Source organism: Cucurbita pepo, chromosome LG04 (genome assembly GCF_002806865.2).
Source record: "Cucurbita pepo subsp. pepo cultivar mu-cu-16 chromosome LG04, ASM280686v2, whole genome shotgun sequence".
NCBI lineage: Eukaryota > Viridiplantae > Streptophyta > Magnoliopsida > Cucurbitales > Cucurbitaceae > Cucurbita > Cucurbita pepo.
The window spans coordinates 7,530,609-7,554,251 of NC_036641.1; the positions used below are offsets into that span (position 1 = coordinate 7,530,609).

General features: G+C 35.7%; 4 protein-coding genes across 5 annotated transcripts; all 4 read left to right on the top strand.

Moving 5' to 3' along the window:
- Positions 1-5,039: 5,039 nt before the first annotated feature.
- LOC111794108 (multiprotein-bridging factor 1a) lies at positions 5,040-9,109 on the top strand. Its single transcript, XM_023676249.1, has 4 exons — positions 5,040-5,322; positions 6,168-6,251; positions 8,584-8,666; positions 8,816-9,109. Exons 1-4 carry the CDS (start codon positions 5,181-5,183, stop codon positions 8,933-8,935), a joined length of 429 nt encoding a protein of 142 aa, XP_023532017.1. The 5' UTR covers positions 5,040-5,180; the 3' UTR covers positions 8,936-9,109.
- A 1,534-nt stretch (positions 9,110-10,643) lies between these two features.
- Positions 10,644-14,271, top strand: LOC111793759 (probable serine/threonine-protein kinase PBL7). Of its 2 annotated transcripts, XM_023675791.1 has the most exons (7): positions 10,652-10,994; positions 11,841-11,918; positions 12,380-12,621; positions 12,731-12,866; positions 12,963-13,221; positions 13,505-13,637; positions 13,753-14,271. In XM_023675791.1, the coding sequence occupies exons 1-7, from the start codon at positions 10,841-10,843 to the stop codon at positions 14,026-14,028; spliced, it is 1,278 nt and encodes a 425-aa protein (XP_023531559.1). In that variant the 5' UTR covers positions 10,652-10,840; the 3' UTR covers positions 14,029-14,271. The 2 variants fall into 2 exon arrangements, with proteins under 2 accessions (XP_023531560.1, XP_023531559.1); XM_023675792.1 differs by lacking the exon at positions 11,841-11,918 and having other exon boundaries at positions 10,644-10,994.
- Positions 14,272-15,414: 1,143 nt separating this feature from the next.
- Positions 15,415-16,825, top strand: LOC111793760 (peroxidase P7-like). The gene is made up of 3 exons (XM_023675793.1): positions 15,415-15,643; positions 15,806-15,997; positions 16,088-16,825. The coding sequence occupies exons 1-3, from the start codon at positions 15,443-15,445 to the stop codon at positions 16,634-16,636; spliced, it is 942 nt and encodes a 313-aa protein (XP_023531561.1). The 5' UTR covers positions 15,415-15,442; the 3' UTR covers positions 16,637-16,825.
- A 1,274-nt stretch (positions 16,826-18,099) lies between these two features.
- LOC111792993 (shaggy-related protein kinase zeta-like) lies at positions 18,100-23,522 on the top strand. Its single transcript, XM_023674645.1, has 12 exons — positions 18,100-18,393; positions 19,788-19,880; positions 20,100-20,159; positions 20,234-20,506; positions 20,596-20,670; positions 20,798-20,854; positions 21,229-21,369; positions 21,460-21,510; positions 21,604-21,699; positions 22,040-22,123; positions 22,360-22,461; positions 23,076-23,522. The coding sequence occupies exons 1-12, from the start codon at positions 18,379-18,381 to the stop codon at positions 23,169-23,171; spliced, it is 1,143 nt and encodes a 380-aa protein (XP_023530413.1). The 5' UTR covers positions 18,100-18,378; the 3' UTR covers positions 23,172-23,522.
- Positions 23,523-23,643: the final 121 nt, after the last annotated feature.

Genomic DNA, 23,643 nt, shown 5'->3' on the forward strand with positions numbered 1-23,643 from the left:
GATGATTGCTAGTTTGCTATTGCCTTATGGGATTTGGATTGTTCACCTTGCCATTGCCCAATTGTATGGAGAAGGCAACAGACAGCAAGCATCCAATACAGAAATAACAGGCGCTGCTACCGGGTAACGTTTACTTGTTTACTTGCGAAAATGAGGAAACTATTGAGAATTGTTGCGAGAGGAGTCCTACATCGGCTAGCTAAGTAAGGAGTTAGGGGTTGATCATGAATTTATAAGTAAGAATATATTTCCATTGGTACGAGACATTTTTGGGAAACCAAAAACAAAGTTACAAGAGCTTATGTCTAAAGTGGACGATATCATACCATTGTGGAGAGTCATGATTTTTAACATAGTATCAGTGTCATATCCTTAACTTAGCAATGTCAATAGAATCCTCAAATATCGAACAAAAAAGTTGTGAACCTCTAGTCAAAAGTGACTCAAGTGTCGAACAAATGACGTATTTTGTTCGAGCACTCATGAGAAGGAGTCGAGCCTCGATTATGGAGAAACTATCCGAGGGTTCCATATGTCTCAGGGGAGGCTCTATGGTGTACTTTGTTCAAGGGGATGATTGTTGGGAGAGGACACATTGACTAATTAAAGGGTTGATTATGAGTTTATAAGTAACAATTACATCTCCATCCGTACGAGGCCTTCTAGGAAAAAAAAAAAAAAAAAAAAACTATGAGATCTTATACTTAAAGTAAGATAATATCAAACCATCTTCCACTAAAATAACCAACACGAGATTCAATTCCAATAATCCTTAACATCCTCCTCTGCTCTCGAATAGCCTCCCAATAATTTGAATTATCTAGTGTTGGATATTTATTTAGCTTGACGTGTATGTTGATAAATATCTAGGGTCAATTCCAAATATACTCATAACTCTGGACCTTCGTTCTAAATAAATTGATCAGTTTCTCATGTATTATTTTTATTTAATTTTTTTTTAAATAAAAAAATTCTCTCTGTAAAATTTGGCCAATTTGTGAATCTTTGTTCGATTTCGTGGCTAGTTGCGACAATATTCAGTTGCCAACAAATTCAAAAGTTTTAAATACATATATGATAGATGGAAGTCATGAAATTTGGATCCATAATGTTTTTCTTCGTCTCTTTTGCTCATGATGGTTGCAATCAAATCATTCTTACATAATTTTGATTGATTTATTTCTCAATTTATCACCTCTGTTCATCCCTCTCTCCTCCCATCCCCCACCATTTCTTTCTCTAATGCTTGTGTCATTCGGGACCATCTATCTTCCATTTGGTCTCACGAACAAATTGAATGATTGTTTGTACTTAGCGACGAAGAAGGAATGAAACGGTTCTTTTTGGAATTCCCCTCAAGGTTTTAAAATGTGTTTGATAGGATGAGATTTCCACACTCTTGTTTCGTTCCCCTCTCCAACAGATATGAAATTTCACAATCCACCTCCCTTGGGGGCTAGTGTTCTCACTGGAATCCAAGCTCACCACTAGGAAATATTGTCTTTTTTGGGCTTTCCCACAAGGTTTTAAAACACGTTTGACAGGGAGACGTTTCTATACCCATATAAGGAATATTTCGTTCCCCTCTCCAACCGAGGTAGGAAAGAGGACAAAATGAAGTAGCTAGCACAAAATTGTTGGTAATTGGCTACGAAATGAAGCGTTCATCATTTTTATTGGTGAAACTTTATAAGATTAGCATTGGAATGATAAGAATATGTTAGTAGGACACAATAATATCATCAATTGACCTTGGCCTAAACCCTATGTTGGGGTTGGTTACTTGGATGCGCATTTTGTTTTATGTACGGACATACATGTTTGATGGAATTTATAGGATTAACATGATGGGCTAAAAAGGTGCTTTAGGCCTGGGAGGAGCGGAGCATCTAAAGTTCTCTTTATAAAGCATAAAGCATCTTAAAACAGGTCATAATGAATTCTATACTCATCCATAACAGGGAAAAGTCATTTGAATGATTGGCTTTTAGTGTAGGCTAAATTTGGACGGTCATTCGAATAAATCTCATGTTGGGTGGTCATTGCTGGATTCTTATCATTATTATTTTATGTTATCCAATTGTTAATATGTGGTATATGTGTGTGATTTGTGGGCATCCCTCATTGCTTTGGAAATTGACTACTTAACTTGATTTTGTGCTCTTTCATATAAAGTTGTGGGCCTTCCATATCTTTCTCTGGATTGGATTATCTATTTTATGCTGCTAAATTGAAAAATCACATGGTTTTGCATCTTTTTCCATATTTACTTAAACTTATACTCGACGTTCTCGGTAGTGTTTGGGTGAATTTAATTGCTTGTGAGTTGCAATGAGATCGATATGGCAAGTGGAAACTAGATTTTTCTTAGTCTTCTTTTTGAGTATGTTTAGTGAGAATAGAATAGGACACGTTTACACACATACACATGGGATCGTGTGACCGATGTAATAGACGTGCACATCTCCCAATTGGCTTTATGATTTTAAGTGACGTTGAAAATTCAGTCCCTGTTTTGCTTATATTATTATCCTACTTTGCGATATCTACACAGTTGAACTTGAGTTATGATCATTGATGTTATTGATTAAATTTTGAATCTATGGAATTAAAACATGTTATGTGAGTTTATGTCATTTCTTGAAGTGGTAAAAATTCTCTCCACCTTCACTTCCTGTGGTTGGAGATTTTGTTGGATGAAAGTCTCACGTCGGCTCATTTAGGGAATGATCATGGATTTATAATAGAATACTGTCTCCATTGGTGTGAGACCTTTTGGGGAAGTCCAAACCAAAGTCATGAGAGCTTATGCTCAAAGTGGACAATATCATATCATTATAGAGAGTCGTATTCATCTAACATAGTATTAGAGTCATGTCCTAAACTTAGCCATGTCATTAGAATCCTCAAATGTCGAACAAAAGTATTGTGAGCCTCGAAGGCATAATAAAAAATGACTAAGACTCCAAAAGAAAAGGAGTCAAACCTCGATTAAAGGGAGGCGTACTTTGTACGATGGAAGGTGTTGGATGAAAATTCCGATTATGGATTTATAATCAAAGAATACTGTCTCCTTTAGAATGGACGACTCTCCCGTTTGCTAGAATGTGCCGGTAATTACTAATTACTCCAACTGTACAGCAGATTAAGTACATAATAACTCATCTTGTGACACGTGGTTCAATAAATGGGTAGGAATTTAATAGAAGAAATTATATACATTCATTCATTTGCTTGAAAACATGGCTTTGAATACATAGTTGGAATTGAAATATAAAATAAAATAAAATTTGCAATCTTATCCTTGGAGCGTAGGATTCTATTAGGATTAGGTTCTTCGTATTATTTGGGATCAGAAATCGACCGGTATAGAATTAAACCTTTCTTTTCTTTCATTAATTCAAGAGATTTCGAGTACCTATAAACCTAATGTTACAAGTGTTAGATGAACATAACTTTCCACAATAGTATGATATTGTCCGTCATTTGAGGATTCTATTGACATAGCTAAGTTTAGAACATGACTCTAATACCAAGATAGATAGAATGATTCTGATACTATGTTAGATAAACATGACTCTCCACAATGTATGATATTGTCCACTAAACATAAGCTCTCGTGGCTTTTTTTTGCGCTTTTTCAGAAGGCTTCATACTAATGGAGAGAGTATTTCTTGATTATAAACTCATGATTATTTTCTAAACTAGTTGATGACGTAGGACTGAAAGAGAATATTCCGACCGAGAGAGAATATTCTGCTAAAATGACATATTCATCATACTGGATTTAGAGAGAATGCTATACCCACCGGCCCAAGTAAAGTTGATTTTTTGCTTGGGCTTACATGTCATTTCTGCTGGATTTAGACCTTAAAACACCATTAAAAAAATGTTTTTTTTTTTTAAATTTTTATAAATAAACTATTTTCCTCCGAGTTTAAATTAAAAGTTTAGCGTCAAATAAAACCTTCTAATAATTCTATAAACTAAGTTATTAGACTTTTAATTTGATATGATATGTTGTTTGAACTTTTAATCTTGGATTTAATTTCATCGGTTAATTTGATATTTTTACCGTTCATAAACTTATAAGACACAAACAAATGTTAGGATCGATACCAGTTGTTAGTTCTGATATCAGTTGTTAGGATCGCTTGCTCAACAACGCACACACTCGATCAAGATGAACACAAAGAATAGGAGAGAGAAAATTTGAGGAATATTGGCTAAATGTTTTATCGATGACTTTAGGTACGTACAACGAGAGAGAATACAGAGAACGACCAGAGAGAGAAAATTCAAGGAGAAATATTGGCTTAAACGTTTTATTGATGACTTCAGGTATGTACAACAAGAGAGAATATAGAGAACGACAAGACAAGAGAGAATACAGTGAATGAATGACAGGACAAGAGAGAATACAGTGAACGAACGACAGGACAATAGAGAATACAGTGAACAACAAGAGAGAATACAGTGAACGACAAGAGATTCAACGAGGAATATTGGTTAAAGGTGAGAGAATTCAATGAATGAGGAATATTGGCTAAAGGTTTTATTGATGACTTCGGGTATGTACAAAAAGAGATAATAATAGAGAGAACGACAGGAGAGAGATAATTCAACGAGCAATATTGGCTAAACGTTTTATTAATGACTTCGTATATGTAAAACAAGAGAGAATACAGAGAACAACACGGCTGTTGATGACTTCAAGTATGTACAACAAGAGATAATACAGAGAACGACATCACCTAAATATATCTCCAACAACAAAAACACAATTTTTCAAAATATTAGAATTATTAATCCAATTTTAAAAACACAAACAAAATTTAAAAAAGTACTCTTATTTATTTTATTTTTTTATTATATATGTTTCGGTTTTGAAAGAAAATTGCAGTATTTATAGGTTTAATTTTGTAGAGTAAAAAATTAAATTTTTATTACGGGCGCTTAGTATTTTTCTAAAAATAAATATTTAGCCTAATTTTTAATTTTGTGGAAATGAAGGGTAAAATATCTAGTAACTCTGTATTTATTACCGCCAGGGGGCGTATGGGGATATATCGAGTTTTCGTTTCTATTTACTTTTCTCACTCATCTTCTAACCCTAAAGCTCGGCGGCAAATATTTTCCTACCGCACAGAGAGTTGCAGAAACAGGTAGAGGAGACGAAAATGTCTGGAATTGGACCCATTTCCCAGGATTGGGAACCTGTTGTCATCAGGAAGAAGGCTCCCAACGCCGCCGCCAAGAAGGACGAGAAAGCTGTGAACGCCGCCCGCCGCTCCGGTGCCGAGATCGAAACCTTAAAGAAATGTTTGCTCCTATTTCCAGTTCTCTTTTCTGTTTTATTTCTATTATTCATCATCAATCCTGCAACATTTCTTTTCCTTTCGTGTTTGTAGAATGAGTTTTGATCTTGAATTTAGATATATCATTATCGCGTTTTCTTTTTNATGGTGCTCGATTGTGGAAATTTGTTTATCGCTCTTTGATGTTCGCTCGAACTGATAGATGATGAACTAGTTCCGTTGTGATTTGTTTGTTGAAATTTGAAGTTATCATCGTTTTTTGAATACTGATTGTATTATGACTCGGGATACATGTATGAATAGATACATGTGTTGAATGGTCACTTGTAGATACATGTATAGAAATATGTATAAGTACACGTATGAATGGATACATGTAGGTTCATTGGTTCATATTTAAATAGGTGCATGACTTTTAGATAATGAACGGTTTACCTATATATATGTATGTTGGCATCGGTGGAAGAAGTAGAAAATCAATAAAGCATTCCTTCATAGTTTTACAAAGTTCTCTTCTCTCAAAGAATTCTACCAAATTTCTCTGTTGTCGTCAACCGGTTCATGTGTTCTAAAACTTCGTGTTGAAGGTAATATTATAAACATTCTAGAATAAATTAATTTAGCATATGTTTCAACAAGAACAGAAAAAAGAAAGAAAATCAGTTCACTTCAGATGAATTTCTTCATGGGATTTATCGAACATTGTTATCTGCAAAGGTCATAGAAGATCAAGTACAGAAGTTTGTATTCAGCCATTTATTCCCTTTTCTCCTTTAATTTTTTTCATGAAACCACTAAATTAAAGCTATTTTTTCCATATTGTGATTTGTTTTTACTTTCTTTCTTCAGCTAATGCTGGAACAAATAAAGCTGCCTCTAGCGGTACCAGTTTGAATACCAGGAAGTTGGATGATGAGACAGAAAATCTCTCTCGTGAGTACATTACATCTTAATGCCTTTTACAGATAAATGTAGGCGGCACTTTCCAACATTACATTATCCCTAGTTTTTTTTTATCTCTTTTGTGCAATTAGGGAATAGTAACCAATTCCCTAAATCTATGGAGTTCCCCCAAAAATTGATTTATCTTATTATTAATAACGACCCTCAGAAGTATAGAGCTAGAACACGACCCTCAGAAGTATAGAGCTAGAACACGACCCTCAGAAGTATAGAGCTAGAACACGACCCTCAGAAGTATAGAGCTAGAACACGACCCTCAGAAGTATAGAGCTAGAACACGACCCTCAGAAGTATAGAGCTAGAACACGACCCTCAGAAGTATAGAGCTAGAACACGACCCTCAGAAGTATAGAGCTAGAACACGACCCTCAGAAGTATAGAGCTAGAACACGACCCTCAGAAGTATAGAGCTAGAACACGACCCTCAGAAGTATAGAGCTAGAACACGACCCTCAAAAGTATAGAGCTAGAACACGACCCTCAGAAGTATAGAGCTAGAACACGACCCTCAGAAGTATAGAGCTAGAACGACCCTCAGAAGTTGCAAATACTAATTTATTAAGAATTTATCGGATTGAAGCTATAGCATCATCATTCGCAAGAATCGAAAGATCTGGGTCACAATTTGTATCAATTAAACAAATGGTTGGAATTCCCAACGTGATACATTATTGAAGATCCCGATATTCTTAATAGAAGACGATGAATCAACCTTAAATTTTGTGGTCTATTTTCTTACCTGACAATATTAATTTCTTGCTAGTGTTGAGATTTATTTTGTTCTCACTATTTTTATTGCGTTCATTATGTATGTATGCATGTATGTATGTATGTATGTTGACTTCAGAAGAGTATTTACTATGTGCTTAGAGAGCATTTCAAACTGTTATATAGATACTTTTAGGATAGTAGTTAGGAATTTCATGTTATGTTTCACTTTTTTAGTTTTCTTATGTGAATATCTGCAAATTATGTAATATTGAAATTTGGGAAGTATCTTTCATTGATTAGAATGTAATATACTTCGGTCCTCTGGGACTTGTTTAGCATTGGATGTTGCATAGGCTTAACGAAACCAAAAATGAAAATGAAACTTTTTGTAAAAGGGAAAATATTTTTGGAATTTATGGTCAAGTCCTTGTATCCCTTTTAACACTGTCACACTGTCATGCGAAGAAGCAAGTGTTTGTTAGTGTAACAGCTCAAGCCCAATGCTAGTAAATATTGTCTTCTTTGGACTTTTCCTTTCGGGCTTCCTCTCAAGGTTTTTAAAATGTGTTTGCTAGGGACAGGTTTCTACACCCTTATAAAGAATGCCCCGTTCCCCTCTCTAACCAACATGGGATCTCACAATCCACCCCCCTTTGGGTCCTAGCGTCCTCGTTGGCACACTACCCGATGTCTGGCTCTAATACCATTTGTAACAGCTCAAGCCCACCGCTAGATATTGTCCTTTTTGGGCCTTCCCTTTCGGGTTTATCCTCAAGGTTTTTAAAATGCCTTTGTTAGGAAGAGGTTATCACACCCTTATAAAGAATGTTTTGTACTCCTCTTCAATCGATGCGGAATCTCATAGTTAGCCTTAGTGTTGGTAGAAGATCAATCTACCTTCCAAACAATTTCTTGTTCCTTGAGTGGTAACGGTAACACTTAGGGACATACCTTCCCTTCCACCCTCCATGGTTCCATAATGAATTAAGATATATCTCCCTTGATATTTGATGGTACAATATCGTATAGAGAAGTTCGGAGCTTCTAAAATTCGCTTCAAACCATGAAGCACTTTCATTTCCTTTATTATTTTAGCTCATTTGATTCTTGGCTAATTGGAAGGCTTTTAAGCAATTTCCACTATTGTATATTAATGAAATATCATTTTCTTATTAGAAGAAAATAATTATAATTCTTTTTAACCTTTTATCATGTACCAAGATCAAGTTTCACAAAGTATACCTATAAATTAGTGAGTATTGTTAAACAACACTTTTGCTCTCGTAGTTTGTATTCAATCTTATACCGTATATCCTTTGTTTTTCTTTTAATCATCCTTTTAGCATTTTTTCAAGCTTGCTTGTCCTTTTGCTTATGGAAATTAATACGAGCCCAAACTCGTTGTGTCGTGGCTGCTTCTAGAACCTCAAGTTGAGAAACTGCAACGTCGAACCATGTCTCACATTGTGAATGCAAGCAATGCTGTGCGAGTTTAATCTTCGCTATAGACGATTTCTCCTTACTTGCTCTGGATTTATTATAGGAGCTAAACTAACATTTTGGTTTTGCTGCTCATCTACTTTAACCACAGATGAAAAGGTACCAACTGAGCTGAAGAAGGCCATTATGCAGGCTCGAACCGATAAGAAGCTCACTCAGTCTCAGCTTGCTCAAGTATGTATCATTTCTGTTCATGCTTTTGCCCACTTCATTTGCATTTTCTTACGAACCTTACCGACGCCTGCCCCGCACAGGCCATATTCTTCTTTGAGCTTGCTAACAGAGACGTGATGAGCTTTTGTTTGTTTGTTTTTGGCTTTTAGTTGATCAATGAGAAGCCACAAATCATTCAGGAGTACGAATCTGGCAAAGCCATTCCAAATCAACAAATAATCACCAAGCTTGAGAGAGCTCTTGGAACTAAGCTTCGTGGAAAAAAGTAGGAGGGCTTATTATTAGGCCCTTTGGTTATTATGTAAGTGGTGAATTTGGCTATAACAAGAGCTTTTGGCTTCAGATATTGTGTAGTGTGAATTGACTTTACTTTCATTTCTCATGAACACACTTACATTTTCAAGTCGTTTTTTGGGATTATACACTGCATGGTTTTCCATATATTTCCCCGTCTCTTGCTGTGACTTCTCTGTAAATTGCCTCTTAAATAGAAATAGAACCGTACGGGATAAGATGGTCTCTGCTCAGCATAGATGTCAACTTGAGAATGATTCAATTAACATAAAATATGTCCCCTCGACAAGAAGACAAGAAGTCAAATTATTGAAGGTTTGTAGTCAAAGTACAGCATATAAAGATTCAATAAAAAATAAAATTGTTGTGTGACATTTTAGTGATGTCTGTTTATAATAATTATATTATTATAATGGTCTAAGTTCACCGCTAGCAAATATTATCCATATTATCCAGAGTCTTTACTGGCACACCGTCTTGTGTTTACCCCATTTTAGGGAACAACGAGAAGGCTGGCATATCGTTCGATGTCTGGCTATGATACCATTTGTAATGACCTAGATCCACAGTTAGCAGATATTGTTTTTTTTTGCTTTCGAGGCTTTAAAATGTGTGTATTAGATAAGGTTTTCACACCCTTATAAACGTGGGATATCACAATTACTGTGATTCTCAATTGGTGGTAATTTATATCAATTTCAAAGAGTTATATAACTTTTGTTATTATATTTTTTTAAAAAATATGTAATATATATTTTTAAGTTAATAATATTGAAACATAAATTATTATATAGTATATTATAGTTTTTATAGTATTCTAATAAATTAAAATTATATTGTATAAAATACTTGAAATTGCATACTCCTAATCTTTTTTTATTGAAATAATATATAATAATTTTAAAGTTTAAAAAAAAAAATTCTTTTAACTTTTTTCATTATATTTATAATGGCGTCACAAAATGTCTAAATTATATATATATATATATATATATATATATATATATATATATATGGACTACCTGCACTTGGACAGGAAGACCTATGAAGCTTCATAGTTATGAAGCTTCCCAGTTCCTGGATTGACTTTAAAAAAAACCTCCTTCTTGGATTGGCTTTGAAAAAAGCCTCCTTCTTAGGATTGGCTTTAGGCCTTTCCTGCACACCTTAAGTGGAGGGCGAAAAAGGTCTCCTTTCGGGGACCCAAGCCATCAGTGAGATACCACTCTCTTCTTAGGATTGGCTTTAGGCCTTTCCTGCGCAGCTTAGGTGGAAGGTGAAAAATGTCTCCTTTTGGGGACCCAAGCCATCAGTGAGATACCATCTGAATGAGCTAGAATTCTAACATTGTTGAATGAGCTAGAATTCTAACATTGTTGAATGAGCTAGAATTCTAACATTGTGTCAGAACCGAGGGCCAAGGGACAGTCTCAAGTAGACAGTTTCTATGGGGTATATATATTTATATTAAAGTCGAGACAATAAATATTTTTCATAGTATTACAAGAAGACAAAATTAGGAAAAGGAAAGAAAAAACTTTTCAAAATTTTCTATAAAAAAAAAAAAAAGTGCACCCAAAAAGTTAAAAAAAAAAAAGGGGGTTTAATCGCAATATAACAAAAGTCCAAGGACCCAAATGCAAGAACCTAAAAAAGTTACCCTTGTCCGCGCCATAAAACAAAACAACACAAAAGAAAAAGGCACGCAAACAGAGGGAGTGGAGGGAGAAGAGGGGAGTGTCAGTATTTTCACACTCGAAAACTAAGGCACTGTTCTTCATCTTCTTCCTCCTTCGCCCCCACCACCATCGCTCCATATTCTATAATCTCAATCGCTTTAAACAGCCTAGGGTTTCGCTGTTCTTGTTTGGATCCGAGAAATGGAAGTCGACGAAGAGTACCGAAGAAAAGAGCAACTCGTTCTTGTGGCAATTGTTGTACTCGCTTCCCTGGCTCTCGTTTCTTTGCTCGTCGCTTTCAGCTATTACTGCTATATCAGCAATAAGGTCTCTAAACGCCTCAAAATCCGCAAAAGTACGCTTCATTTGGTATCATTTTTAGACTCATTTAGTTTGCTTTCACTTTCCTCCAGCATCTTGTTGATTTGTTAAGTGTTTCAATGGAGATGTCTATATATTGAACTGTGGTGATTGATTTGGGGCTTTTTCTTCTCTGTATCTGAAATTTCCCTTTCCTGTATGATTAGAACTTGTCGGCACAACAGTAATGACTAATGACCAAGGAGGATCTTATTTTAAAATTTTCATGTGGTCCACTTTCTTGGAGTTTCTTCTTATAATTAATGCATTTATTTCTCCTCTAATGCCATTCACTTATAGCAAGGATGGTTGTGATTATTTTGCTTTGGTAGTTTAAGGAAATTGAAACTTCTGAATGTTTGGAAACTCTTTGGGATTTGAACCTCGAGCCTTAAAGGTAGGAGTAGATGTCGTTTACTGCTCAACTATGTTCGTATTGGTCCTCTGAATCTATTGCATAAGAGCATATATCTGTATCTATTTGGTTTTTCAAAAATCATCGAGCCTTAAAGGTAGGAGTAGATGTCGTTTACTGCTAAGCTATGCTCATATTGGTCATTTGCATCTATTGCATAAGAGCATATATCTGTATCTATTTGGTTTTTCATAAATTATCGAGCCTTAAAGGTAGGAGTAGATGTCGTTTACTGCTAAGCTATGCTCATATTGGTCATTTGCATCTATTGCATAAGAGCATATATTTGTATCTATTTGGTTTTTCGTAAATCGTCGTTATCGTTATCGTTATGCTATATAAGCCTTAAATATACATTCGGGTGATTGTGTTCAAGTATTCTAGGAACTTCGTTTCTAATTGTGATTTTGATCATAACTCAACTAGTTAAGCAGCTATATCTTCAATCAAAAGATCAGAGATTCGGTTTTTCGTCCTCATCTCTAAGTGAGATATTAAACTCAGGTAAATAATTGCTGCTAAAATATCATCACTATCCCAATAATTATGTGAGTCCATTGTCGGTATATTTTAGGAAAATGCTTTAGGTCTTTTAGGAATAGATGATTAGATATTTTAGGAATAAATTGTCTAGCCTCTCCTGTCAATACCTATCCACCCTAACAAGGTTTTAATCCCAAGAAATTCCAAGCAAGCTCAAGTAGAGCAAAGTGTAGTGGTATTCTACAGAGTGTCTTGTAATCTCTTCTCGATTGGTCTTAATAAATCGTGCGAGTGTTTTCCACAAAGAGTTGTGTTCAACATTTATTCCTTGCCAAAACGAGAGTATGTCACCACTATATGGACTTCAGTGGCCTGAGTTTTTCCCTCTATGCTTCAAAGATCAATTCCTAAGTTCGTTTTAGCTTTTAAACTTTAATTTTTCGGCATATATCATAAAATTGATGGTAATTCGATTCTTGAAGGGGATGATCTTGAGAAGGGAGGTAGTTTTGACAATGTTAAAGAATTTTCCACCGAGAAAGGCCTCCAAGTGTTCACCTTCAAGCAGCTATACTCAGCTACCTGTGGCTTTAGCAAGTCAAATGTGGTCGGGCACGGTAGCTTTGGATATGTATACCGAGGAGTTCTCAACGATGGGAGAAAGGTTGCGATTAAGCTTATGGATCAAGCGGGGAAGCAGGGAGAGGATGAATTTAAAGTGGAGGTAATTTCTAGTCTCATTTTGTATGCTTTGGTACATTAAACAGATATTTAGCCCTTGTTCTTCGGGCTTTAGAAATTGATTATTGATTGGTCGATAACCTTGTCGATAGGTGGAATTGTTAAGTCGACTTCATTCGCCATATTTGTTGGCCTTGATCGGGTATTGCTCTAATAGCAATCATAAATTGCTGGTGTACGAGTTCATGGCTAATGGCGGTCTGCAAGAACATCTGTATCCTGTTAGCAGTGAGTAATAGCTATAGAACACGATTAGTCCGTTATATAGAACACGAATTTTCTTTTTCTTTTTTTTGTTTTTCATTCATGAAATTTGAAATCCAGGTTCAAATTCAATCAGCGTTAAGTTGGACTGGGAAACGCGGTTGCGAGTTGCGCTTGAAGCTGCCAAAGGTTTGGAGTATTTACATGAACATGTAAGCCCCCCAGTAATTCATAGGGATTTCAAGAGCAGCAATGTTCTGTTGGACAAAAATCTTCATGCCAAGGTTTCTGATTTTGGATTGGCAAAGATCGGTTCAGACAAAGTCGGGGGACACGTATCCACTCGAGTACTGGGGACACAAGGATATGTTGCGCCTGAGTAAGAACCTTTGTCCTAGATGACTATTTTGCGTCGTTTTTCATGAAAATGGTTGATGGTTTCTGTAACGGCTCAAGCCCATCGCTAGCAGATATTGTTCTCTTTGGATTTTTCCTTTCGCGCTTTCCCTCAAGGTTTTTAAAACACGTCTACTAAGAAGTTAAAGAATGTTTCGTTCTCCTCCCCAACTGACGTGGGATCTCAGAATACCATTATTATTGCCCAGTTTTTGAAGCGCACGGGAACGGCCTTCTTATAAGTTTTAGTAACGTTTTTCTTGCAGGTATGCGCTAACAGGGCATTTGACAACAAAGTCAGATGTCTATAGTTATGGGGTTGTCCTCTTGGAGCTGCTTACAGGCAGAGTTCCAGTTGATATGAAGAGAACTCCTGGGGAAGCTTCCCTTGTTTCTTGGGTAAGCTTACTTGACCAAGTTCTCAAACTAACGTCGATGACTCGGATTTTCCATTTCTTATTTCTTAACTTCAATACTTATTTCTCGTACGTTCGGACGTCGATTGGTGACGTAGGCTTTGCCGAGGCTGACTGATAGGGAGAAAGTGATGCATATAATGGACCCTGCATTGGAGGGTCAATACTCCATGAAGGATGTTGTTCAAGTTGCAGCCATAGCCGCAATGTGTGTTCAACCAGAGGCAGATTACAGGCCGCTGATGGCCGATGTTGTCCAGTCACTGGTTCCACTGGTGAGAAATTACAGGACAGCTTCAAAGATCGGTAGCGGTTCTAGTTCCAGCGCTACCAAGTCGCCTGTGGCGCACGACAAGGCTAGTTCGGAAGACTGAATGAAAGAACAGGTTGTCTCTCGACGATTGCTTCTCGTTAGCTAACATAGATTTTAGACTCGTTTGTGTTGCTGTAAGAAATTCATATTCATATGCTAACTGTTTATTGTCTCGGTTACCGACTGCGTCGGTGACTCTCGTGTAAGAATTTGAATTCATAGGATGTGCCATTGATTCTCCCGTCTCGTAGTATTTGTGATGTAATTAACGTTTTGAAAGTTTGGAAATGGTGTGTTTAGTATATGGATGAAACTGTTAGTATTGATTAATTTAAAAGTTTAAATAGACAATAAATGAATGAAAATTTTAGATTTTCATACATACATATAAAAAAAATAATAAAAAAAGCTATAAATGTAATAATTTTTTTTTTTAAAAAGCTATTCAAGTAATAATTTAATGTATTTTAACTGCACGGTTTATAAGTATAGTCTATTTTGGCTCGTTATGTTGTCAGTTTCACAACTTTAAAGTGCGTATGTTGAAAAAAAGTTTCATTTTACTCCCCAACGTGGGATCTCACAATACATTTCTTTAGGGGTCTAACATTGCACATTGTCCCGTGTCTAACTCTGATATTATCTTTGACAGTATCTTTGATAGTCTAAGTTCACCGTTAACCAATATTGTCCGTTTTGACTCGTGATGCATTATCACCAGTATCTTTGATAGTCTAAGTTCACCGTTAACCAATATTGTCCGTTTTGACTCGTGATGCATTATCACCAGGTCACCTTTGGATAAGATATTATAAAGCCATTTTTATTTTTTTAACAAAGAAAAAAAAAACTGCCACAAATATTTATTAATTTATTTATGACTAATCATAATCAAAATTTGCCTTAACCAAATTCATTTTTAAGTTGACTTTTTGAGTTTTAATTTCAATCTATTAATCTTCGACTAATTAATTATAGAATTTTGTGATGGTATTTACAAATTTGTGCAAATAATCAAAGTCGCCCTTAGTGGAAGGCTCTTATTTCTTACAAATGATAACATTTTCACACGTGCGCAGTAATATTTAATTTCTACCTAACTTTAATAAATTTTTAGTGTCGTTTATCCAACTGTTTAATATTTAATTTTTGCATTTAATTTTTGTTTTTATTTTCTGAAAAAATTTAATTGTTAAGACTTTATTATACTTTTAATTCGTATTTTTTTGTATTTTAATAAACTATGAAGCTTTTTAAATTTTGAAAGATTATTGAAAATTCAAATTTATTTATGAAATAAAATATTGAAAATTTAAAAATATTATTAAACTTATAGGACATTTTCATTAATTTACATCGAAACAAATAACGTGAAAAAAGGAAAAANCCTCTAGAATATTTATTACCTATAAATAAATCAACTCCTCACAGCAAAAGCCTCGCACTCAAACTTTCTTCTTCTTCTTTTTGCTCTAATGGCGTCCATTTCCCATCTTTTCATTGTTCTTTCCCTTTTAGCCTTCTCAGCCAATGCTCAGCTCTCAGCCAACTTTTACGCAAAAAGCTGTCCCAATCTCGAACGAACCGTTCGTTCCGTTATGACTAAAGCTGTTATCGCAGAAAAACGTATTGGAGCTTCAATTCTTCGCCTGTTCTTCCACGACTGTTTTGTTAACGTACGGTGAAACTTGAACATATGATCTTTAGAATAGATCTGTGCAATATTAATACGATAACTTATCTATTTCGAGAGAACCTATTTTCACGTGGTTTTCTATGACATTTTGAACGAGATGTTATATAATTACATTTATTGTACCTCGTTAATTTAAATGCAGGGTTGTGATGGTAGTATATTGCTCGATGATACACCGACATTTACGGGCGAAAAGAATGCATTTCCTAATCGAGACACAGCTAGAGGGTTCGAAGTGATTGACAAAATTAAAACTGAAGTCGAAGCTACTTGCAAGAACACCGTTTCTTGTGCTGATATTCTTGCTCTTGCCGCTCGAGATGGGGTTGATTTGGTAATTTTGGCCCTTTTTTTATCCTTTTGCTATGTTGCATGATTTTACATGCAGTACGTATAAATTGACTTCGTTTTTAAAAATGTATAGCTTGGAGGTCCTGATTGGAATGTACTACTCGGTCGGAAGGATTCGAGGACGGCGAGCGAGAGTGACGCTAACAACAACCTCCCGGGGCCAGGCTCCGACCTCCCGACACTCATCTCGATGTTCAATGCCAAAGGCTTCAACGCCAATGAGATGACTGCCCTCTCTGGTGCCCACACTATTGGTATGGCTAGTTGTCGATTCTTCCGAAGACGCATCTACAACGATACCAACATCGATCCCGCCTTCGCCGAACAGCGGAGAGACAACTGTCCGTTCACAGGCGGCGACGCGAACTTGGCCCCTCTCGACTCGACCACCCAGAGGTTCGACAACCAATATTTCAAAGACTTGATTGAACAGCGCGGACTGTTACATTCGGACCAAGAGCTCTTCAACGGCGGCTCACAAGACGCCTTGGTTCAGACTTACAGTAAAAGTCTCCTAACCTTTAGAAGGGATTTCGTAAACGCATTGATTAAGATGGGGGATCTTAGTCCTCCGCCTGGGTTACCCACTGAGATTAGACGAAATTGCAGGGTAGTTAATTAATTAATCTTAATTAGTTAATAATTAATCTTAATTAACTAGATTAATTAAGAAGTAAGAACAAAAATATATATATAATGCTACAAATAAGAAAGATGCTTTCTTTTATCTAATTTCTGTCGTCTTTTCAGTTTCTACGTGTTAATGCCACTTAATACATATTTATTAATGCTAAGACTATAATTAAGGTGACATAATTATTGCTAATTTCATGGGTAGAAACGTAAATTACTAAGCTCCATGCCTTAATTGGATTATGTAATATTCTAAAACAATAATTGATAAACATATTTAAATATATATTTTTTGTAATATTGATAATAAATTCACGAGTTGAGATTTTTTTTGTATGAGCACGTTGCGAGATCCCCACATTGATTGGAGAAGGGAGTGAAGCATTTCTTATAAGAGTGTGGAAACCTCTCCCTGAATGACACGTTTTAAACTCGAGGAAAAGCTCAAAAGGGAAACTCTGAAAAGGACAATATCTAATAGTCGTGAGCACGGTACGAGATCCTCACATTGATTGGAGAGGGGAATGAAGCATTTCTTATAAGAGTGTGGAAACCTCTCCTTGAATGACGCGTTTTAAACTCGAGGAGAATCTCAAAAGGGAAACTCTGAAAAGGACAATATCTAATAGTCGTGAGCACAGTGCGAGATCCTCACATTGATTGGAGAGGGGAATGAAGCATTTCTTATAAGAGTGTGGAAACCTCTCCTTGAATGACGCGTTTTAAACTCGAGGAGAAGCTCAAAAGGGAAACTCTGAAAAGAACAATAACTAATAGTTGTGAGCTTGGGGCATTACAAATGGTATCAAAGTTAGACAGGGGGCCGTGTGTCAACGAAGACTTTGGGCCTTACAGTGGTGAATTGTGAGATCCCACGTTAGCTAGAGAGGGGAATGAAGTATTTTTTGACCTCTCCCTAGGAGACGCGTTTTAAAATCGTGAAACTGACGACGATATGTAACGAGCAAGAATGAACAATATATGTTAGCAGTGAGCTTTGGCTATTACACATGGGATCATATTATCTCGATTAAAAGAAAAAAAAATGAAAAATATTTTAGTGGACTCTAACATTAAACTATGAGCAAGCTTAGGTTTAAAATGGTTATTATAAGGTTAAAAATATTGTTGCCAATTTATATTTATATATTATTAAAAGAAAAGAAAAAATAATAATACAATATTATTACATCAATTTGGTTACAATAAATTATTACCAATAAGATAAATACTAAATATACAATATAGTGAATAATAAATGAGAAATAGGTATTTGTTTTAAAATGGTGAATAATTGGGTTCCACATCATGCGATCCTCGTCGAATACGTCCACGTGGCCGCAGGTCCATATTAGCTACCGTGTGGCGTCTACCACAGAACCACCGGCACTAACACTGGACGTAGATAAGATCATAAGATACCATTTCTATAAAGCTCTCTGACTGGACCATTCGGCACTCTCTTAATCGAGTTGGTCTACCACTCTCTCTCTCTCTCTCTCTCTCTCTCTCTTCTCAAACTCTCTCACTGTAAAGATGATGAACGAACCGAGAAATTCCACGTAGAAATTGAAACGGCGAGACCTCAGTGTTCTCTCAATCGCGCATTGCCTTCTGATTTGTAGTGCTTATCGCATTTCATTGTCGGCTACCGGAGATTCTGCGGCGACGGCTTTGGCTTTGGAAATGATCCTCTGAACCTTATCAGACTACACTCTCCGTGATTCTGAAATGGACTCCGATAAGGTGATTTTTGCTTTTATTTTTTTTTTCGAGGTTTGTAGTGTTTGTTGTAGTTTTTCTGGCGTCGGTTCATGGATCGCGTTTGATCTCGTGTTGTTTTGTTCGCGTCTGAACAATTTGTTAGCGATCGTGTTGATTTTGTAATGCTTATGGTATCTGATCAGAGGAGTTCGATGAATGCTTTTGTTGCTTTTTTTTCTGACCGAGAATGCGATCGGTGAGATTTTGTGGATCGAGTTCTGGAACTGCTTTTATGTTTCCTTGAAACTGTATGCTATTCGTGCTGCATTCTTCTATTTCGGAACGTTCGACTGATATCCTCCTGATTTCGAGCTTTTAGTTTGACTGCTAAATTTAATAGTAGATAAAACGCGTATTTATCTAGTTAGAGCCTTTTGTTTCTCTGGAAGTCGTCAAAGAACAGTAAATTTGTGTTGTCGGAAACGAATACGGATCTCTTCGCATATTTTTCCTTCTAAATTTTGTCTTCTTAGTTGCTGACGGTGTTTCGTTCTCTTTCCATTCCTCGATTTTGTACTATTATAATGACACCTCAATCTGATTCGGCCTGCAGTTGCTTTGTTAGATCGTGTTCTATCTTGAATTTGTTTGATATGCTTTATTGTCTTAAAGAGAAAAATATTTTCTCCATAGGTGATCAATTCTTGATACTTGAATATGATTGTCGGTTTGAGTATTGTAATACATGTTTTTGGTCTTCAGGTACAGTAGTTTCAACTATTTGAGCATTTTTCCTTTTGGTTGCTTGTGTTTCAAACCTTTGCAGTTTGCTTGAGGATGTTGATGATGTTTGATTCTTTCTATTTTTGCGTTGTTTAGATAGACAACGAGCTTTTATTTTATTTGATCTTCCTTCGGGAGGAGAGTATGCGTTTCTTGAGATATTTGTGTTTCAACTTTTCATTATTCTATATTTTGAAGACATCGAGCGTTTTTTTTCTTTTTGAAACTGGATTCTCCTTTTTCATAGTTTTCTTGACACATCATATTTTTCACAGGCATTCCAAGCACTAGCATCGGAAAACGCAGATAGTTCAAAATTCTAGACAATAAATATTCTTGTATTCTAGTGTTTCAAGCCTTGATGGTATTTGCACACATAGAAAATCATTTCACTGTAGAAAAAGAGAACTAATATTAAATATGATCAAGAAAAGAGTCTGTTTCTGATAAAAAAAAGAAAAAAGAAAAAAGAAAAAAAAAAAGATGTATATTCGAGAGGCACTGTTGACTTTTGTGTTTATTTCAACGCCATTCGACGGTAGCTGATATCATTAAGTTTGGGAGGTGTTATTTGCCAAGTATTCAAATGTCGGCCATCCTTATAGTTTAGGCATTTAACTCATCTTTTGTTATATGTGTCTACAAATTTGTAGGAAATGTCATCGACTGTTGTAGAGAGCAAGGATGCAGTAACTGGTCACATAATCTCCACTACTATTGGAGGAAAAAATGGCGAGCCAAAACAGGTTATAATTTTATTTTTGACTTAAAATGACTTATTGGCTTCATATTTTTTCAACTTAGTTATCATAATAAAAAAATTTGTCGGTCATTTTTCTTCATCTTGTATGGCAACCAAGACTTGTAACTTGGTGCTCAGAAACACTTGTAGCATTCTAATGTTCTCCAATGTTTGAGTGGCTAAACTGCTCACTTCTGTTTCGTTGATTTTCACATTGCTTTAGACTATTAGCTACATGGCGGAACGTGTTGTAGGTTCCGGATCGTTTGGAATTGTTTTCCAGGTATAAAAAATCAATAAAACTAATGTCAAAGTTTCCTTTCTTTTCCATTAAACTTTTTTTAATACTCTTCTTAGGCTAAATGCTTGGAAACTGGGGAGACTTTTGCAATAAAGAAAGTCTTGCAGGACAGACGTTACAAAAATCGTGAGCTGCAGTTGATGCGCTTGATGGATCATCCAAATGTTGTTTCCTTGAAGCACTGTTTTTTTTCTACAACCAGTAAAGATGAACTCTTCTTAAATCTGGTTATGGAATACGTTCCTGAGACTATGTATCGAGTACTGAGGCACTACTGCACTATGAACCAGAGGATGCCACTCATCTATGTGAAACTTTACACTTATCAAGTATGAACTCACACACTCAGATACTATTCAACATTTTCTCTCTGTCCCTTTTCATCTTCATTCCAATACTAAATTAAAGTGTTTATTAGATCTTTAGGGGGCTAGCTTATATACACATTGTTCCAGGGGTTTGTCATCGAGATGTAAAGCCTCACAATCTTTTGGTATGCAACCTATTTGTCTCTTATTGTTTGTCAGCTACAAATAGCTTCCTACTTGATCAAATAGATTAGCATCTTACAATTTGCATGTTCATTCAAGTTTCCTTCTAACTTAGAATAAACTTTCCAGGTCGATCCTCTCACGCATCAGGTCAAGCTTTGTGATTTTGGCAGCGCAAAAGTCCTGGTATAGTTTATATTATGTCTATCTTTTAAATGTTGAACAAGGCTATGCATATGCTCAAAGTTTAATGGCCATTGATTCGGAGCCTGGTTTTACACCAAAAACAAGCGAATTTATTTGAGTGACAAGATATAGGTCCTCAATTAGCCAAATGATTTTATTTGAGAGAAATAAAATGAATATTTGCTCAAGATTAGGTTATCAGTACGATTTCTGTATGTGTAGATACTCAGAAAGTGGCCTAAAATTATGACATCCGATTTTGAGACTTGCTTATTATGCATAGCAATCAAGTTATAGTATTGACAATTGGTTCACGAATAATTATTACTCACCATTTTCTGTAGACAGTATCTTTATTATATTTCTGCCGTCAGGTTAAAGGTGAAGCAAACATCTCGTACATATGCTCCCGTTACTACCGAGCTCCTGAGCTCATATTTGGTGCAACGGAGTATTCTACGTCCATCGACATATGGTCAGCTGGTTGTGTTCTTGCCGAGCTGCTTCTAGGACAGGTTGGCATCTTGAGGCAGTTTCTGATTATTACTTACTGGAGAGAGAGGTTATGAAAGCCATCCAGTTTAACTTTTGTTATCTCTTTGTAGCCATTGTTTCCTGGGGAAAGTGCAGTTGATCAACTGGTTGAGATAATCAAGGTGAAGCCTATTTCCTGGTTCGGTGAACATATTCCTTATGGTCATGGAAGTATGGTTGTTATAACTTGTTCTTTTCTTTTTACCAATTTCCAGGTTCTTGGCACTCCAACTCGAGAAGAAATTCGATGCATGAATCCTAATTATACAGATTTTAGATTCCCTCAGATCAAAGCCCATCCGTGGCACAAGGTATTTTATTAGTATATTCATGTTAAAATATTTGATTTTTAAAAATAAAACCCATAAACAATCCTTCTACTTGTCAGTTTCTTTGTTCTGCTATCTTTTTTTTTTTATATATGCTTTAAGTTTTGAATAAGGATTTGAATGTTTCTGTGACAAAAATGAAAGTCATAGTCAAGAAACTATGAGAAAACAAGCACAATTTTATAAAACTAAAATGAATAGTTGTCAAACCAGTTCTAATTTATGTAAATAATCTAAATCATGCATAAATTTTTGTCTGATTGAATAAATTTGTTATTGATTTGTCTCACAGAATTAATACATCTACAAAATATCCATTTAGGTATTCCACAAACGAATGCCACCTGAAGCTATTGACCTTGCTTCAAGGCTTCTTCAATATTCACCCGGTCTCCGGTGCACTGCTGTGAGTTCCTACTTTCCGTACTCTATTGTTGATATCTGATAATGTATCATAAGTACCTACTTTAATTGGTAATCTACTTGCGTATATATCCATAAACTCTTCACCATGTCGGCACTTTTTGTCATGCAATGGGCTGAATTCTCGAATTCTGCCATCTTGATCTATAAACTATGTAACTTAGTTTGTTAATGATAGATAATGATTGTTTTTCTGACCAAATAGCTCCCTATGGGCAGCTTGAAGCATGTGCGCATCCCTTCTTTGATGAGCTTCGGGAGCCTAATGCCCGCCTTCCCAATGGCCGTCAGCTGCCCCCGATCTTCAACTTTAAACAGGAAGTATGTCTGTATTTCATTTACGTTTTTATTACCGACGGTAAATTATATAAGCCTATGCATATAGCTGCATAATTAATACTTCACATTTTACTAAAGAAAGCCTCATAGCTTGCTATTTTATTAGAAAATAAGTTTTGAGTTGTTTGGGAATTGAGACCCGTGCATGCTTGTCCATGTTGAAAGGTCACTAGTAGATACATGTATGAATAGATACACATGTATCTTCTATTCATACATGTATCTATTAGTGACCTTTTAACACATGTATCGTACATGTATCTACTAGTATCTACTAGTGACCCTTCAACCGTCCAAATAAATTAAAAAAAAAACTCGAAAAAAAGAGTTATATAAAATAGTCTAATTACATGGTAGAATAACGAGCGGTTAATAAATCTTGACATTTCGGGTAGGATTAACTTCCTAAGGACTTTTAGAAGGTCAAAAAGTGTTTTTCTTCTTATTTGATTCTAGAGTGTTTCTTAACCAATAAGAAACAAATTTGATTGTATTGGTTTTCAACCCTTTTTACACTTTGAAATTGATTTTTGCTTTTCTCCTAGTTTATTTATTTAGTTATTTATTATTTTTCCATAACTGAATTTATTTTTCAGCTTTCCGGAGCGTCGCCTGAATTGATAAAGAGGCTCATACCAGAGCATGTTCGGCGGCAGGCTGGACTGCTATTCCCACATCAAGCAGGTACATAAGATTAACTCGAAGCCGTTAAGGGACACGTTCTTCTGAGCAAGAAAGCCGCCTGTAGGGGGGGCTTTATTCAGCGCCACCGTGGAAGTGGTAAAATATCAAATACTTTTACTTTTGCCAATATAATAAATATATTTGCTATGTCTGTACATTAACTTTTACTGCACAAATTCTAGATAGGTGAGAGAGTATATAGAAAGGGTACCTGTATTGTTGCTAGATATTAGGGGATGCAAGATAAACTTTACAAGCTTAAGTGGCTTATTGTAGATTTGTATAATACAGTTAGCGTATAATGATCGACGGCTATGCTCTTTGTTTGTACTTATTTAGTATAGAAGACTTATTATTTCTACTTCTTGTTGTTCATTACTTTTATATCATAATGTATATAGTATGGTGCATTTTCTAAGCTTTTGACTGTAGATTTGTTGCCGGAGGGGGACAAAAAGGAAAGAGAAGCTTCACTTCTTT